The 17,428-nt window shown below is 34.9% G+C and overlaps 1 protein-coding gene across 3 annotated transcripts in view; it reads left to right on the forward strand.

Moving 5' to 3' along the window:
• The window catches only part of EDIL3 (EGF like and discoidin domains 3), a 463,765-nt gene that overhangs the window by 285,603 nt on the left and 160,734 nt on the right, over positions 1-17,428 (forward strand). For all 3 annotated transcript variants that reach the window (XM_035291243.3, XM_035291244.3, XM_035291245.3), the window contains one exon: positions 11,276-11,457. In XM_035291243.3, coding sequence (XP_035147134.3) covers positions 11,276-11,457 — 182 coding nt within the window. The remainder of the gene's footprint in view (positions 1-11,275; positions 11,458-17,428) is intronic.

Genomic DNA, 17,428 nt, shown 5'->3' on the forward strand with positions numbered 1-17,428 from the left:
AGTCCCTACTTAGTTCCTGGTTAATCCCATTAATTAACATACTAGAGTGGTGAACTAGTCAATATTTGAAGGATGAAAGCTTCTGGAGAAATTAGTCTTTTTTACAAAGTTAAATGAAAAAAAAACATTAAGTTTCTTTTTTGCTTTAAAAGCTTAAGGAAAGCAGGTAATTCTATTTTGGGCTATTTTTTTTTCAAAAGTTACCAATTTATAATGGACAAGGATAGGATTATTTAAAACTTTATATTTGTCATATATTTTAATATGTTTATAAGAAGTGCATTTATTTATTTACTTAATCACTAGGCCAGACTATATAACAATAATGTATTCTGCTGCAACGTTTTAAAAAGTAGTAATTTATCCCATATGCATATTTTATTGAACATAACTAATATTCCATACTCATTTCAGCAGCTAAAAATTTAAATTGAGATTTAAGATTTTTTAATACTTTCACTTGTCTAAAATGTATGTGTGTGTTATTAGGTAGTATTAGCAAATTCTAGATATTGTTTTTGCTACAAATATTGTTCAATGAAAATAAGTATTTAACCTGGATACTATACTACAGAATGTTGGAGTATACTTTATTATTACATATAATCAATTTGAAAACAGAATTTACCTTTCCTATTTTGATATGCTGATCCATATTCACTATATTATAAAACACATTTAGTCTGAATCCCTATTGAATAAGAGATAATTTATGAAAAGCTGGCTTAGCTTCAACAGGTTCATAATAAAATTGTTAATCTATTAAATCCTCCTAGATTTTCTTTTATAAAATTGGTAAAGCATGCTTTGTTTTAGTAACTTTACATTTTTTATGTTTGAAGTTCTATGTTGAATTATTCCTTTCAGGATTACCAAAGCCACTATAAATACAATATTTAAAATATCTGTGGCACTTTTATCTGTAGAAAGTTTCAATTAGTAAATGCATATATTATCAAGAATTCATGGCCAGGCGCAGTGGCTCAAGCCTGTAATCCCAGCACTTTGGGAGGCTGAGGCAGGTGGATCACAAAGTCAAGAGATCGAGACCATCCTGGTCAACATGGTGAAACCCAGTCTCGACTAAAAATGAAACAAATTAGCTGGGCATGGTGGCACGTGCCTGTAATCCCAGCTACTCAGGAGGCTGAGGCAGGAGAATTGCCTAAACCCAGGAGGTGGAGGTTGCGGTGAGCAGAGATCGCGCCATTGAACTCCAGCCTTGGTAACAAGAGCAAAACTCCATCTCAAAAAAAAAAAAAAAAAAGAATACATCCTCTGTTTCAACTTTATACTGGAAATGCTGGAAATTTTTTCTTTAATTTGGAAAGATGTAACACAGCACAGCAGAGGTTATGACTTAAACAGCAGACTTAAAATTAATTGCAAGAATGTTTAGTCCCTGGCCCAACCCTAATACCACTCTGATTATGCAGGTATTACCTATTATTTTCTAAATAAAAAAACATTTTTCTACATTTTTAAAAGCAAATGCATAATATAGATGACCCTAGAATTCAAATGAACAAATCATCTACTATACTTTTCCAGGCTCCATTTTGCTCTCCGTCATTCCCTCCACAACTTTGCAAAGTGTACTAGTATTAGAGAGAGCTCAGTATGTCATTCCTTGCCACCTGCAATGGCCTCCTGTTTCATTTCTTGGATTTTTTTTTTTTTTTTGACCTCTGGAACACTAAGACTTCACACTTGATCTGAGAAAACATCCAGTGTGAAAAAAAGATAACTACATTGTACAGAAAACAAAATAACTAGATACAGCTGGCAATTGAGTTTGGAACTATGATTTATCTCTCAAATAAAAATCAGTGCCTGACATGGCAGTAATGTTGCTTTATAACAAAACATCAAAGACAATGCCTTGTGGCACTTAGCCTGATGTACATTTGCCAAAAAATCTTAAAACGTATAAATAACTTAAAAGCATGAGAATGTGTCTTCTACACAGCACTGTTTGAATATTTACATTCGGTATTCGATTCATGTTTCTTCAAGCAACTCAGTCCCTCCTTTAGCATTTAACTTTGACATTATACCCTTCTTAGCTCTTTCCTATGTAGTTATATGTTTTGTCAGAAAGCAAGAACAGGTATACATCTACAGGTTTTTGGATTTCAGGCTTTTGACACTACAGACAAATATTTCATCAATCCATATTGTTTTTAGCACTTTAAAAATCCAAATACTTTTCCATTTTTAAAGAATGCATCTTAAGCAAACTACAGTAAACTCTGTTCTCCTACAGCAAAACTGTTTACTGTGATAGGAAGATAATCATCTTAGATTTTGTCAAGTTTTGTGAATTATCTCGATAAGAATTTTGGCCTTTGAATACTGGAGTCAATAGGCTCTACCATTTAATTAATATGATCATTCTGTATCAATATGCTCACAAATCAGCTTTGAGAAATATTAATAGATAATTACCAATTACAGTTCAGCTTATTTGTGGGCATAAATTTTTCCTGAATTGAAAACAATTAATTTAAACTGATAATGTATCATAATTGGCTTGAGATAACACACAGTGTAAAGAAAACATAGCCACATTTTATTTTATTTTATTTTATTTATTTATTTATTAAAGATGAGGTTTCACCATATTGGTCAAGCTGGTCTTGAACTCCTGACCTCAGGTGATCCACCCGCCTCAGCCTCCGGAAGTGCTGGGATTACAGGCGTGAGCCACCACAGCCCGCTCATAGCTAGATTGCATGGCTGATAAATGCATTTGTGACTTTATAAATGTGGTTTTCATTCCAAACATAGTGTTTCCCCTACCTGCAAGAGTTGATTCTTATATATTTTCAAGGCTGCCAGCATACACAGAAAGCATTTGATTTTAATACCCACCCAGTATGTTGAATCCTTAGAGTGATAATATCTACATTTGGAGGACTAATCCACCTTCAAAAATGAAAGAAAAGTAATTTCAAACAGCAATGATTTGTTTTAGTTTACTTTAACCCAAAATATTGAGAACTGCCCATTTGTAAGCACTGTGCTAAGTGCTTTGAAAACCTAAATAATGCAAAAGGCATTGTCTCTACCTTTAAGAAGTTTATTACCTAAGAGGAAAAAATAATACACAAATAGCTGTTCCTCTTCATTTAACCTGGACATCTTCTGTGCTTTCAGTATGGAAAATAATAGAATCTAGGGCCTAATATGATTGAGAGAATACTTTCCCAGAGTAACATCACAGAATCACAGTTCACAATTGTAAAGAAAATTAGCATTTATCTAAGCTATGTAGACCACCTGATAGGAAGAAACAGCCTTTTCTCTAAGGTACACATGCATTTTATATGCAATACAAGTAAGTTTAACTAATTTTCGATAACGACATTGAGGATTTCTCAATTACTGGTTTTCCTAAGGAAGGTTACTGTGACTGTATGTAATGCTTATACCCTGATACAAAGAATCAGCCTTTCCCTGTGGAGAGAGATCAACATCACCAAGTGGAATTGTCATTCTAGTTCCTTTGAAGGTGATTATTCTGTGAGCCATAACCAGAGGCTGACAACCAGGGGGTGCTCTGCAGGAATCTGGGAGTGAGTAAGTGAAGGGAAGGCTGTGTTGTACATGTTCACTTTCACATTCTCACTCTGTGTCCAGGAAACTTTTTTGCCCATCTCCTCCATGTGAACATTTTTTTTCTCATCTCCTCCTTTTCCCCCTTCTCCTCCACCTGAACTGGAATATTCAGGCCTAGTTCCTGAGATCAGCCTTTCTTAAACTTCCCGTCTTCGCTTCATCCCTTGCATTCTTTCTTCTGATACAACTTCCTAACACCAGGAAAATGATAGCCTTGAGAGAAATCAAATCAAATGCATGGCGGCTTAGCTGACAAGACTCATCCAAAATAATAATAACAATAATAATCTTTAGGGTTGCTTTTAACCCTCAGGCCACAGCATCAGAAAGAGTGGCCTTGATCCCTCCCTCACCAATTAAAGCCTGGTCTCAAGACAACTCTAAAATAAAACAAATGCTAGGAATAAAGGAAAGGCTGTGGTCCAAGTGGCACAGAGGAAAGCTTACATTTGAATCGGCATTAATTTCTGCAGTACTGGAGGTCATCAGTAATCCATTCACCAGTGCTTGCATTCAGCACAATTATCATGCTATGCTAAGCACAGCAGAGGACTCACTCCTATAAGACGAGATGCTCAGAGAAAGGGAGGACTGGAGATGTTTAAAGGAGATTTGTTTCTTACATGGCTCTAATTTGAAATCCTTTCATTCTGAAGATGTCTGGATATTGAGATAGAGCAAATGAAAGCAGTACATTCCTGTTACGGATTCAGCTGTGCATCTCACTTATTTGAAAGGCTTAATCAGCACACTCAGGAACAAGATGTGAGACATCTTGAGGCACTGCTTACTTGTCAGCTGCGAGATCAATAAAATGCAGAAGCCATTCTTTGCCACACTCCAGAGAATGAGTTTGCAGAGTGAGAAGGACTCCACTTTGAAGCTATTTTATTCACATCCCGCTTGGCCAAAGCAGAAATGTTGCTCTGGGGACGCACTTGAAGCTTGGCCCGAGCTAGCCCAGCTGCTCCTGCTCAACTTTCCAGGTGACTCACTTGCTCAGTGTTAGTCTGAACAGCAGGGTATCAGTTCAGAAAGCATTTCCAGTCCACTCAGACAATTCAGGCAATGTAGTTATTTTAAATGACTATATAAAAGATGCCTAAAAGCCTCTGGTAGCTAATGTTGGATGGACTCATTAATTTAGGATTATTGTCGTACCTGACAAAAGCAAGAACAATACCAAGAATACATAAACACAGATCTTGCAGCCAGGAAATGCAGATCACCGTATTCTACTACCGTATTCTACTTTTGTATTCAGCATTGATCAACTTGCCACCGTGCCCTCTCTAGAGGTAACAACGGGGAATTTCAGAAATACCTGATAATGCTGTGTAGCAGCATTTTGAAAGAGAAGAAACCCAGTCCACCATCAGTTCCATTTGTTGAATTAATAAAGAGGTGTTCTTTCTCTTTACTCAGCATGTAACAGTTTCTAAAGAAGACCTCTGTATCTGTGTACCTTTGAGAGCATGTAAGTCTAAGTGATTTTTTTTAATTAAAAATGAAGTATACAAATAAAATGCCACCATATTACCTGCAATTCGTATTATTTACCTTTCATGTTTATTTTTTAAAAGTAATTCCCTCTGCAAATATTTATTAAACGTTCACTAAAATTGAAGTTTGCTGCTAGATACTGTGAGGAATATAGTCTTTGCCTGCCACGGGGTTCTCCATCTTGTGGTAATACAGGTGGACAAACATAAACATGTGGATGAGCTGCAGACCAGGGAAGTACTGGGCATAATTTGAGCATAGAAGCAGGTTTTCTTATCTCAATCCTGTCCCTGCAGCCTGGCTGATATGAGAGATGTTGAGAGCAGCTCACCAAAATCAGTATAGCAAGAGAAGGTGAGACAAGCAGATGCTTCCATGTTCAATCCAACAGCAAGAACGACTTTTGATGAATTGTAAGAGAGGAATTAGGTCCAGTGGTGTTATTTGTGAAACATGGCCAATCTCAAAGAAACACCTATGTTTGTTCTCTGGACCCTTTGAAACTCAGATACTCCATTTCCCCTCCTCTAGAATTAGCATCTGATCATTACTAGTTCTGCCTACTTTTACCTCTTAAATATTTTTGAACTGTTCCTCTTCCCCCCTCTTTCAGACCTGCAATATTTTACACATGGAATAAGTAGTAGCTTATTCTTTGACCATAGTTTAGTCCCCTCTTCAATATACTCTTTATGGTACAGGGGGAATGACATAAATTAAATGAAAATATGGCCATAGAGTTCTTCAAAAACTTCCCATCACTAAGGGAAACAAATTCTATCAGCCCAGTCTTCCACAAAATAATCTAGCATTTTTCTACTTCTCCACCTCATCTCTTAACCATTCCCCCACCAACCCATCTTGGTCTAGTGATGCTGAACTGCCTCTGCTTCCCTCATCACAGCAGCCTGTTCCCTGTGTGTCTAACCTTTCTTCTTCCTCACTCTCTGGGCTCCCATTCTTTTCCAGGAATCATTCCCAGAGCCCCAAGTTAGGTTATTATTCCCTCTTCTCTCCTGCAGAAACTTCTGCATTCACCATCACAGCATCTGCCATGTTATATAAAAATGTTATTTCTATGTGTTTCCTCATTACATTGAAGTCCCTTGAGGAAACCAGTATTGTAAACGTAGCAGCTCCTGCTTCCCATTCAGAGATCGGACTTGGTGTCACCTCTCAACAAGGCCACCTCTGGTCACCTGACACCCACACTTGATTCACCTGTCTTTTTTCCCCCATAGCACATACCACTTCATGGTATTTTCTCATTTATTTATTATTTGTCTCTCCACTAGAGTATGAATCTTTTAAGAGCAGAGACTTTTTCTGCCTTACTTTTCCCCACATCACCGCTACCTAGAAAAGTGCCCAATATGTAGAGGGGCTTCAATAAATATGTATTTTCAAAACTGAATTAAATGAACAGATGATAGACTAATGAATAGAGTGATGGATGGATGAGCGTATACTTGGGGGTCAATAAATTAATAAGAACAGAATTAGCTTATCCATGTTAGATAAGCAGAATATAGGCCAATGATGGTATCAGATTAATTTTAACACCTTAGGGTACACACACAATATAATCTCTCTCAGTATTTAATTCTGTGACTGAATGCCTGTTAATACATTGTGTTCATTTTCACATTGTTATAAAGAACTGGCTGGATAATTTATAAAGAAAACAGTTTAATTGACTCACCATTCTTCAAGCTGTGTAGGAAGCATGTTTGGGAGCCCCAGGAAACTTACAATCATGGTGGAAGGACAAAGGGAAAGTATGCATGTCTTCCCATGGCAGCAGGAGAGTGTGGAAAACAGAAGTGTCACACACTTTTAAAACACCAGATCTCATGAGAACTCACTCGCCATTATGAGAATAGCAAAGAGGAAGCCCCATCCCCATGACCCAATCACGTCCCACCAGGTCCATCAATCAAGACTGGGGATTACAATTCAACATGATATTTAGGTGGGGACACAGAGCCATATCATATTGGTGCCATACGTTATAATATACTGTTATAGTGGATCCCAACTTGTGAAAGCTCTGTGACATCCTGAATGTTACTAGTGATATCTTACATGTTTACTCCATGTTAATGTTCCTGTTGCCTTCCCTAGGATGTGGAAGTATGTATGCCTCACATAATATAGCAGAAGAAAAGGATCTGAGTCGAATTTTGAAGAATCACTGAACTCTTCACATTAAATTCCAGTGTCATCTTTTTGCAGCCTTAACTTTCCTCCGCGTGTTTTTTCTCATTCATGAAATAGGCCTGATAAAATTCTTTTCTTGAAAATATTATTTCAAAGATTATATGATAAAACACATGTGGATACACTTTTCAAACTTCAGAGTTCTCGTCTGACATTATTTACTTCATCAGTTATCATTGCAAATATTTTCTCTCGTTTGTTGATAGTAAAAGCAATGTGTATTTTTATATTATCTTTCTCTTAAGCATCTTGTTATTAATTGTTTAAGGTCATTTAATCTTGTGCGTATGATGATTTGCATTCTGAATTTTAATTCCTTGGCTGGTTTTTATACTGTTGAATTTATATTGGGGAAGTGGATAGCACAGGCAAAAGGAAATTGGATTTTGAACCTTTTATTATGATGACGTCCATTTGATTGTAGTCCACATGATTAGTGAAGAAAATGTGCTGTTGTGACAACTTTGCATAGTGAAATAAATAAAAGGCTTGAATTTGCTTATTACTTTACTGTTTAGGAGAAAAAAAAGGCCCCAGTAACAACATTTGGTGCATATTGACTGGGCTTTTTCTGTGTCCAAGTAACCATGAGCATCTAAGGATATAACATTGAGAAATACCTTGCTTCTACTTGAAAGGGGCTAAAAAGCCAAGATTACCTCGATTGAGGTCCTCTAAAGAGAAGCATGCAAATAACCTTACAGAACCAAGCTCATGATTTTTCAGCAATTTATACTTCCAAAAGCAAAGCTTTTATTATTCTGTCTTCCTCACAACTGATATATTAAGTATCATTATAACACCAATTTTAAAAAGAAGGAAAATGCAGGATCACTAACTCAAGGCAATATATTGAAAACTCACAGACTAACCCTTCATTCAAGAATTCCCATCACAGTATTGCTTCCTTTGGTGGAATTTTTTGACTGTATGTGAGTGACAGATGTTATTTACATCTGTATGTAATTCATGATGTATGATATGCAAATGGTGGAAATTGGTTTTTTGGGGGCTATTTTTGTTTGTTCATTTGTTTAAAGCAACAATATAGAATTGAGGACTGGTAATACTGTAAATCTGACACCACCACAATGAGATAGCTCATACAAAAATACTTTGTATAAAATATAGCGCTATATAAATATATCATGTAAATATATTTTTTTGAATTGTGGAGTTTTCTGTTGTTGTTGTTTCACTTTTTTGTTTTTTGAGAAGGAGTCTCACTTTGTTGCCCAGACTGGAGTACAGTGGTGCTATCTAAGCTCACTGCAACCTCTGCCTCCTGGGTTCAAGCGATTCTCCTGCATCAGCCTCCTAAGTAGCTGGGACTGCAGGTACATGTCTCCAGCCCAGGTAATTTTTGTATTTTTAGTAAAGACAGGGTTTCATGATGTTGGCCAGGCTGGTCTCAGACTCTTGACCTCAGGTGATCCACCTGCCGCCCAAAGTGCTGGGATTACAGATGTGAGTCACTGCACCCGGCCTGAATTAGGTGTTTTTTGTTTGTTTGTTTGTTTGTTGTTGTTTTAAAGAATTAATGTGAATGACTAGAGAGCATTGCAAAGATTGGGGGCCTTATGGCAGAGCAAGTTATGCACATATATTTTCAAAATCGCTCATTGGTATTTGTCTTCTATGATAACACAAGAATTCAGAGCCAATGTGTTTCCTGATATGTCACTACTAAAGAGAGTTTGATAGATTAACCAACAAAGTAGAATTATGGGATATTGTGATTAGAGATCTACTCTGTTTTAAAATAGTTACAAATTCTGTGATGATGTTTAGTTCAGCATAAGGTCTTTAGAGGTATGGAACCAAATGGCACGGAGTTATTTTTAAGTCTGCCATATAGTTTCATGATCAATTCTGGCTCTCTAGCTCTCGAGTCTACTGACTGGCCTACAGTAAATGGCCTGCAATAAAAGATCTCTCTGCCTGCTTCATTTTTCCATCCAAACAATGTACAAATCAAGGACAAGATGCTTGAAACTCCTTTGATGACAATTTTCTTAAAAAGCTAAATAAACCCCTGCCATTATTCAAATCAGAGTGTCATCATGAAAGTTTCTTAGTACATTTATGAAGTCTGTAAAGATCTTGAAGTTTCAAATGGAAAGCAAAATAAGAGTCCAAAGAATCAATACCTGATCTTTTAACATTCAGTTTTTTGGAATGTGAAAATCAGATTATTATCTGCAGGTCTTAAGACTTCAATTCTACTAATGAGTGGCTTTTTAATTTAATGATTCTAAAGTAATACAGTATACCTTAATAAAGTCCTAAATAGTCCTAATTACATGTTTAAAAAAATCTTACTGTTTAAATTTAACATACCAAGTTTTTTGTCAATGGCAAAGATGCAATTTTTACTGTATTAATGTCATCTTTTACTAATACATTCCGATTAAGATGATTACTTATCCACATATTTTTATCCTCTTTATAAAAAAACTGTTTAAAAATTTGAAAGCCATCAGAGCTACTTACTATCTGAGCATGGGTTAGATAAAGGAGCATGTTTATGGCAATGAAAAAGATATTGCCAATAAAAAAATGTCTTCCTAACTTGCAAAACTTTTATAATTCAGCAGCTAATCTTTTTCATATTTTCAAACTCAATCTAAGCATAAGTATTTAATTATTGACAAATGTTGGACTTAGTAATTAAAATCTAAAATCTACTTGGTCATAATCATCAATCAAGTTGACTTTTCTATACTGATATTAAATAGTGGCAATGTGCTTCTTTCTTATTTTCAGAAATTCTGATCGATTATTTTAGCATAGTTTTATCATATGATTATCATATATATTATACAAATCTAAATTGGCAAAATATTCAGTATAGTATATGAAATATTAATGAAATAAAGAAAATCTTTTATTATATCATATCCCTACTTATTCTGAATTTTCAAAATTGAATTTAAAAGAAATGTACCTTCTGCGGAAATTTTATAAGGCAATTAAGAATTTAAATATATATAATTGTATACATATAATACAAATATGTAATTTTTAAGATGGATTTACTTCCATTTCTAATTTAAAAATCTAAACATATTTGGTATCTGAGAACATATCATTTGAGCATAATATGCTTTAAATCTTAGTATTTTAAAATTTTATTGTAAAATTTTCTTGTTTCTCAGTTGCAAATTTAAAGATATGTGTGCAGAATCCCAATGTGTAGAATTGTGAATTTGGAACTAAAGTGCTAGAAAGAAATATTTTAATATCTTGATTTACTGAGTTGTACACTTTGTCATGTATAATGTTGTCAGAGAGTTTACCTGCTCTCTTTATAAAAATAATTTGTTTACATATATTTTATAATTGATAACATATCATGGGGTATTATAATACTATTTTTAAATGTTAACAGATTTACACATTTTCCTTTTGTTGTGGAAGCATAACTGATGGTGGGTATAAACATTTAAATTATAAAATGTATAGTAATGAGAAATGCTAAATTACTACAAAAATGACTAACAAAAAGCTCAGCTGTATGATAATCAAGGAATAATTAATGGAAAAATATTTCTTGAGAGCTTATAATTTGTAAGGCACGCTAGTCTCAAGGAATATAAAATATGAGCTATGTCTTTAAAGAGCATTATGGTTTTATTGACGTGATCAACAACAAAAAGCTATCAGTACAGACAGGAGAATCATAATGCAAAAGGAAAACATCTATTAAGTGACTACTTTCAAAGCAAAGGAAGAACAGTGTCATAAGAAGCAAGAATTATTTCCTCAATGTAGAGTTCAGTAACATCTGTAAAGAGGATGAGGAGTAAATGGCATGATGGTGCAAATTCAAATCACTTAAAAATATCTCCTATCATATCTAACAGACATATGTTGTATATGCATTATTTCTAATCCATTTAAATATATATATATTTCATTTTGTTCCCAGAATGCTCAGGCCCATTGGGAATTGAAGGTGGAATTATATCAAATCAACAAATCACCGCTTCCTCTACTCACCGAGCTCTTTTTGGACTCCAAAAATGGTATCCCTACTATGCACGTCTTAATAAGAAGGGGCTTATAAATGCGTGGACAGCTGCAGAAAATGATAGATGGCCATGGATTCAGGTAACAGATGGGGTGGGACAAGGTTAATGTTACAAGTCATTTTTAAAGGTTTCCATTCTTTTTTTTCTTTTTGAGATGGAGTCTTTCTCTGTCTCCCAGGCTGGAGTGCAGTGACGTGATCTCGGCTCACTGCAACCTCCACCTCCCGGGTTCAAGGGATTCTCCTGCCACAGCCTCCTGCGTAGCTGGAATTACAGGAGCACACCACCACACCCAGCTAATATTTGTAGTTTTAGTAGAGATGGGGTTTTACTGTGTTGGTCAGGCTGGTCTTGGACTCCTCACCTGGTGTTCCCCCCGCCTCGGCCTCCCGAAGTACTGGGATTATAGGCATGAGCCACTGCACCTGGACCAGATTCTGGTCATTGTAAAAAGTGACAAGTTAAGAACTCAGTGTGACTCTTCCTTATGGTCAGAGGAAAGGATAATTTAGTGAAGAGTTCAAATTAGCTCCCAACTCTAAAAAGTAAAAAACATGCACATTCCGTTCAGAAGTTGGTTAAAGGGATCAAAAATCTTAAAAAAATCCTCAAATAAATAGCACTATTTTAAAGTCATTATCAAAGAAGACTTTCTGTATGTCGTGTGTTCATTTTCACTGTGCTAACATTTAACAGCAACGTATGATATTTCAAGAACATAAAAATTACATTTATTTTTTCTATCTCTAAGAAGTGGGTAGAAAAGGTCAAGTATAAAATATACCATGCAACTTCTTTCAATAGCTGAGGATGTTTCGATTCATAGTGTTATTGATTCTCATCATCCAGCTATTTTTTAAGACAGGAGAAAACAACAATATACTGAGATAGTAAGTGATTTCCCAGAGCGGGTAGCAAGGCCCAGAACTTTTTCTGTACATTTCAATGCTTTTTGAGCTTTCCGATGAACTATGTACTAGGAATACAGAAAGATGATCAAAACTGCTGCCTGTGAAACACTACACCTCTGTTGGGGAAAGCCCATTTACACCATGAGACAAGTCATTGATGTGTACTAAAGGGAGAAACAATTCTGTATACTATGGTCAGAGGAAGAATTCATGAATTATCTTGAGAAGCTCATCTGGGGCAGACGCCTTTTGAGCTAGGCCTGAGAAGATGGCTCTCAGTAGAGACTAAGCATCCAGGGAACAGCCTAATCAAAGTTGCTACATGAGAATCTGGGAAATTTTATGTAAAAAATCATGACATGAATAAAGGTTGCTGGAGGGATGTGTTAAAAGGTGGTGTATAAGTTTGCTGTGCTTCAGGAGTTATACTAAAAGGTATTAGCCTTATTCCACTAGAGTAGGAAGATATTGCAGATTTTGATTAATTTAGGTGATTGATCTGTTTTGTTTACTATATATTTTAAGTCAAAGAAACATAGAAATCCCTGATGTGACATAATTAGATATACTATACAAGGACTGGTTTTCAGGCATTTGGTATGAAGGAAAATTGATTTATGGCTAAGGAGCAAGACTTTCATACTTGAAAAACTGGGCCAAATTCTTTCAGAAACTTCATTTGTTCAGGTTTCTTAGGCATTCTTATGTATCTCATATACATTTCTTTTATCCACAGAGCTCTATAAGGTTACCTGAAGTTCTTGTTTTGTTTTATGAATTTATATTTACATGATTTTGTTAAAATTGCTTCTTAAGTTACACTTGACTTTTTCAATCTATAGTCACATGTGCAAAAAGAACTCCAGATAGTGGAAATGGCACATCTATACACTTTTGATCACAGACTCATGAAGGATGGATTAAGGTTTAAAATATTCACAGAATAATAGACTGTATTATATTTACTAATGAATAATTATTCCAAAGACATTTTAATCACTCTAGTTGAAATGCATTTGTAATATTGTGCTCATGATAAAACTTTAGACATTAATATTTATAGTTGAAATTCAGAACAGTTGAGAGATGATATCGCCAGTGTACATCAAGGTTTCTGTTTGGCAAATTATGTTTGTGAGCTTTAATGATTGCCATCTTTCTATAAACCATAAATAGCATGCTTTTGCTATGTTTACTTCGAGAAATACCTTATTAATGTTTCATATCCAGATTCTTCACTTTACTTTGCCCAAGTATTGCCTACTTAACACTATGCATCATTCTTCTTTTCAAAGTATTGCATGAACTTTAAATTCCCTTTATCCCAGTGGCTATAGGCAGAAATAACCTTAATGGAACAGGACAGTAGTCAACATTGCGAGAATTTTGGATTAAATATGACTGTTTATTCTCTTAAGAACAATAGCTGCAACTTATTTTGTTCTTAAGATCAGTAGGATGATGATAATTTGCTTTTGGTCTGAAGATGGTAATGAATTCAGAGAAAACCAGTTTAAATAAATATGAAAGCTTTATATTAGAGTAAAAACCTCAAATATAATGGGTGAAAAACTAAAAATTATTGTTTAATAAATACTTAGTAATTATATTCGATGTATTTATTTTGTAATTGTATTCTTTAATAATATATTTTTAAGTTATTTTTTTACAAAACTTTGCCAATTTCCTTGTTTTAAAAATTTATGTGTTAAGTTCAGGGGTACATGTGCAGGTTTGTTATATAGATATATTTTATGTCATGGGGTTTTGTTGTACATGTTATTTGTCATGCTGATATTAAGCCTAGTATCCATTAGTTATATTTCCTGGTCTTTTTCCTCCTCCATCCTCCACTCCCAGAAAGTCCCACTATCTGTTATTCCCTCTGTGTGTCTATATGTTCTCATCATTCAGTACCCATTTATAAGGGAAAACATGTGGTATTTGGTTTTTTGTTCCTGCATTAGTTTGCTAAGGAAATGGCCTCCAGCTTCATTCATGTTCCTGTAAAAGACATGATCTCTTTTGTAGCTGCATATTATTCCATGGTGTCTATGTACCACATTTTCTTTACCCAGTCTACCACTGATTGGCATTTAGGTTGATTCCATGTCTTTGTTTTGTGAATGGAGCTGCAGTGAACATATGTTTGCATGTGCCTTTATCATAGAATGATTTATATTCCTTTGGGTGTATACCTAGTAATGCAGTTGCTGGGTCAAATATTAGTTCTGTTTTTTGTTCTTTGAGGAATCTTCACACTGCTCTCCAAAATGGTTGAACTAGTTTACACTCCTACCAACAGTGTATAACCATCCCTTTTCTCCTCAACCTCACCAGCATCTTTTTAGTAATAACCATTCTGACTGTTGTGAGATGGTATCTCATTGTGGTTTTGATTTGCGTTCCTCTAATGATAAGTGATTTTGAGGGGTTTTATTTCCTATGATTGTTGGCTGCACTTTTGTTTTCTTTTGAAAAGTGTCTATGTTCTTTGCCCACTTTTTAATGAAGTTGTTCATTTTTTTCTTGTAAATTTAAGTTTCTGGTAGATGCTGGATACTGGACCTTTGTCAGATGCATAGTTTGCACAAATTTTCTTCCATTTTGTAGGTTGTGTGTTCACTCTGTTGACATTTTCTTTTGCTGTGCAGAAGCTCTTTAGTTTCATTAGATCCCATTTGTCAATGTTTGCTTTTGTTGCAATTACTTTTGGTGTCTTTGTCATGAGATCTTTGTCAGTTCCTCTGTCCAGAATGGTATTGCCTAGGTTGTCTTTCAGAGTTTTTGTAGCTTTGGGTTTTACATTTAAGTCTTTAATCCATCTTCAGTTGATTTGTGTATATGGTGTAAGGGAAGGGTCTGTTTTCAATCTTCTGCGTATGGCTAACCACTATCCCAGCACCAGTGATTGATTAGGGAGTCCGTTCCCTGTTGCTTGTTTTTCTCAAGTTTGTGGAGAATCAGATGGTTGTCACTGAGCAAGCTTATTTCTGGTCTCTCAATTCTGTTCCATTGGACCGTGTGTCTGGTTTTGTATCAGAATCAAAACAGTATTTTGGTTACTGTATCCCTGTTGTATAGTTTGAAATCAGGTAATGTTATACCTCTAGCTTTGTGGGGTTTTTTTTGTTGTTGTTTGTGCTGGTGGTGTTTTTGCTTAGGATTGTGTTGGCTATTTTAAGATAGTTTTTTCTAATTCTGTGAATAATGTCATTGTTAGTTTGTTAGGATAATTCGATCTATAAACTGCTTTGAGCAGTATGGCCATTTAATGATTTTGGTTCTTCCTATCCAGGAGAATGAATTGTTGTTCCGTTTGTTTGTGTTATCTCTGACTTCCTGGACCAGTATTTTGTAGTTCTCATTGTAGAGATGGTTTACCTCCCTGATAAGCTGTATTCCTATGTATTTTTTTTTTCTGTTTTTGTTTTTTAGCAATTGTGGGTGGGACTGCATTCCTGATTTGGCACTTGGCTTGACTGTTATTGGTGTATAGGAATGCTAGGGATTTTTGTATGTTGATTTTTTTACTCTGAGACTTTGCTGTATGTCTTTAACAGCTTAAGGATCTTTGGGGCCTAGACTGTGGGCTGTTCTAGAGGACATGTCCTCTGCAAATAGGGATAGTTTGGTTTCCTCTCTGCCTATTTGGATGCCCTTTACTTTTTTCTCTTGTTTGATTGCCCTGGACAGGACTTCCAATACTATGTTGAATACAAGTGGTGAGAAAGGGTATCCTTCTCTCGTTTTGGTTTTCTTGAGGAATGCTTCCATCTTTTGTTCATTAGTATGATGTTGGCTGTGGGTTTGTCATATATGATTCATAATTTTGAGGTATGTTCTTTTAATACCTAGTTTATTGAAAGTTTTCAATATGAAGAGGTGTTACATTTTATTGAAAGCCTTTTATTCATCTATTGAGATGATCATGTGGTCTTTGTCTTTAGTTCTGTTTATGTTATTAACCGTTTTTATTGATTTACATATGTTGAACCTACCTTGCATCATGGGGATAAAGCTTACTTGCTCATCATGGATAAGCTTTTAGTTGTGCTGTTGGATTTAACTTGCTTGTATTTCGTTGAGGATTTTTGCAATGACATTCATTCAAGATATTGGCCTGAAATTTTCTTTTTCTGTTGTGTCTTCCTGGTGTTGGTATCAAGATGATGTCAGCCTCATAGAATGAGTTAGGGAGGAATCCCTCTTACTCAATTGTTTGGAATAGTGTCAATGGTACTAGCTCTTCTTTGTATATTTGGTAGAATTCACCTGTGAATCTACCTAGGTCTGGGCTCTCTTTGGTGGTAGGCTATTTATTGCTGATTCAATTTCAGAGATTATTATTTGTCTATTCAGGGATTGAGTTTCATCCTGACTCAGTTTTGGGAGGGTATATATCTCCAGGAATTTATCCATTTATTCTAGACTTTCTAGTTTGTGTGCATAGCAGTGTTTATAGCAGTTGCTGATGGTTATTTGTAGTATCCCTTTTGTCATTTCTAATTGTGTTTATTTGGATCTTCTCCATTTTCTTCTTTATTAGTCTAGCTAACTGTATATCTATTTTGTTAATATTTTCAATAACCAACTCTTGGATTTGTTTATCTTATTTTAGTGATTTTTAAATTTAGTTCTCAGAACAATTTCATACAGTAGGTATAATTATCATCACTTTGTAAATTTAGACAGCTTGAATCAAACGGGTCAACTATCTTATCCAAGTTACCAGAACTATAAAGATTACACAAAAGATATAATTAGCTTAATTCAAAGCCCTTACAATTTCTTTATGACCAGTATTTTTAAGCTCTCAAATATAAAAATATGGTATGTTTATTGCAGCAGAGGTTGGACTAGTAAACTTTCATTAAATTACAATTGAAGGAATGTGGTGTCTGATCAACAATTTACTGAACTCAGATTCAATATTAATAATTCTTAAAGGATTATACAAATTAAAAATAAAACTATTGGTGTTGTAGGTTTGTTTTTAATTCAAGCTAAAAGGAAGATGACTTGGTTCACACTAATACTTTTTTCATGAAAGAAAAAGAGCCTTAAGTTTTCAAGTTCTATAATCTTCTAATAGTAATAAAGATATTTTTAATAATTTAAATGAAATAGCAAAACAGG

Source organism: Callithrix jacchus, chromosome 2, assembly GCF_049354715.1.
Source record: "Callithrix jacchus isolate 240 chromosome 2, calJac240_pri, whole genome shotgun sequence".
Taxonomy (NCBI): Eukaryota; Metazoa; Chordata; class Mammalia; order Primates; family Cebidae; genus Callithrix; species Callithrix jacchus.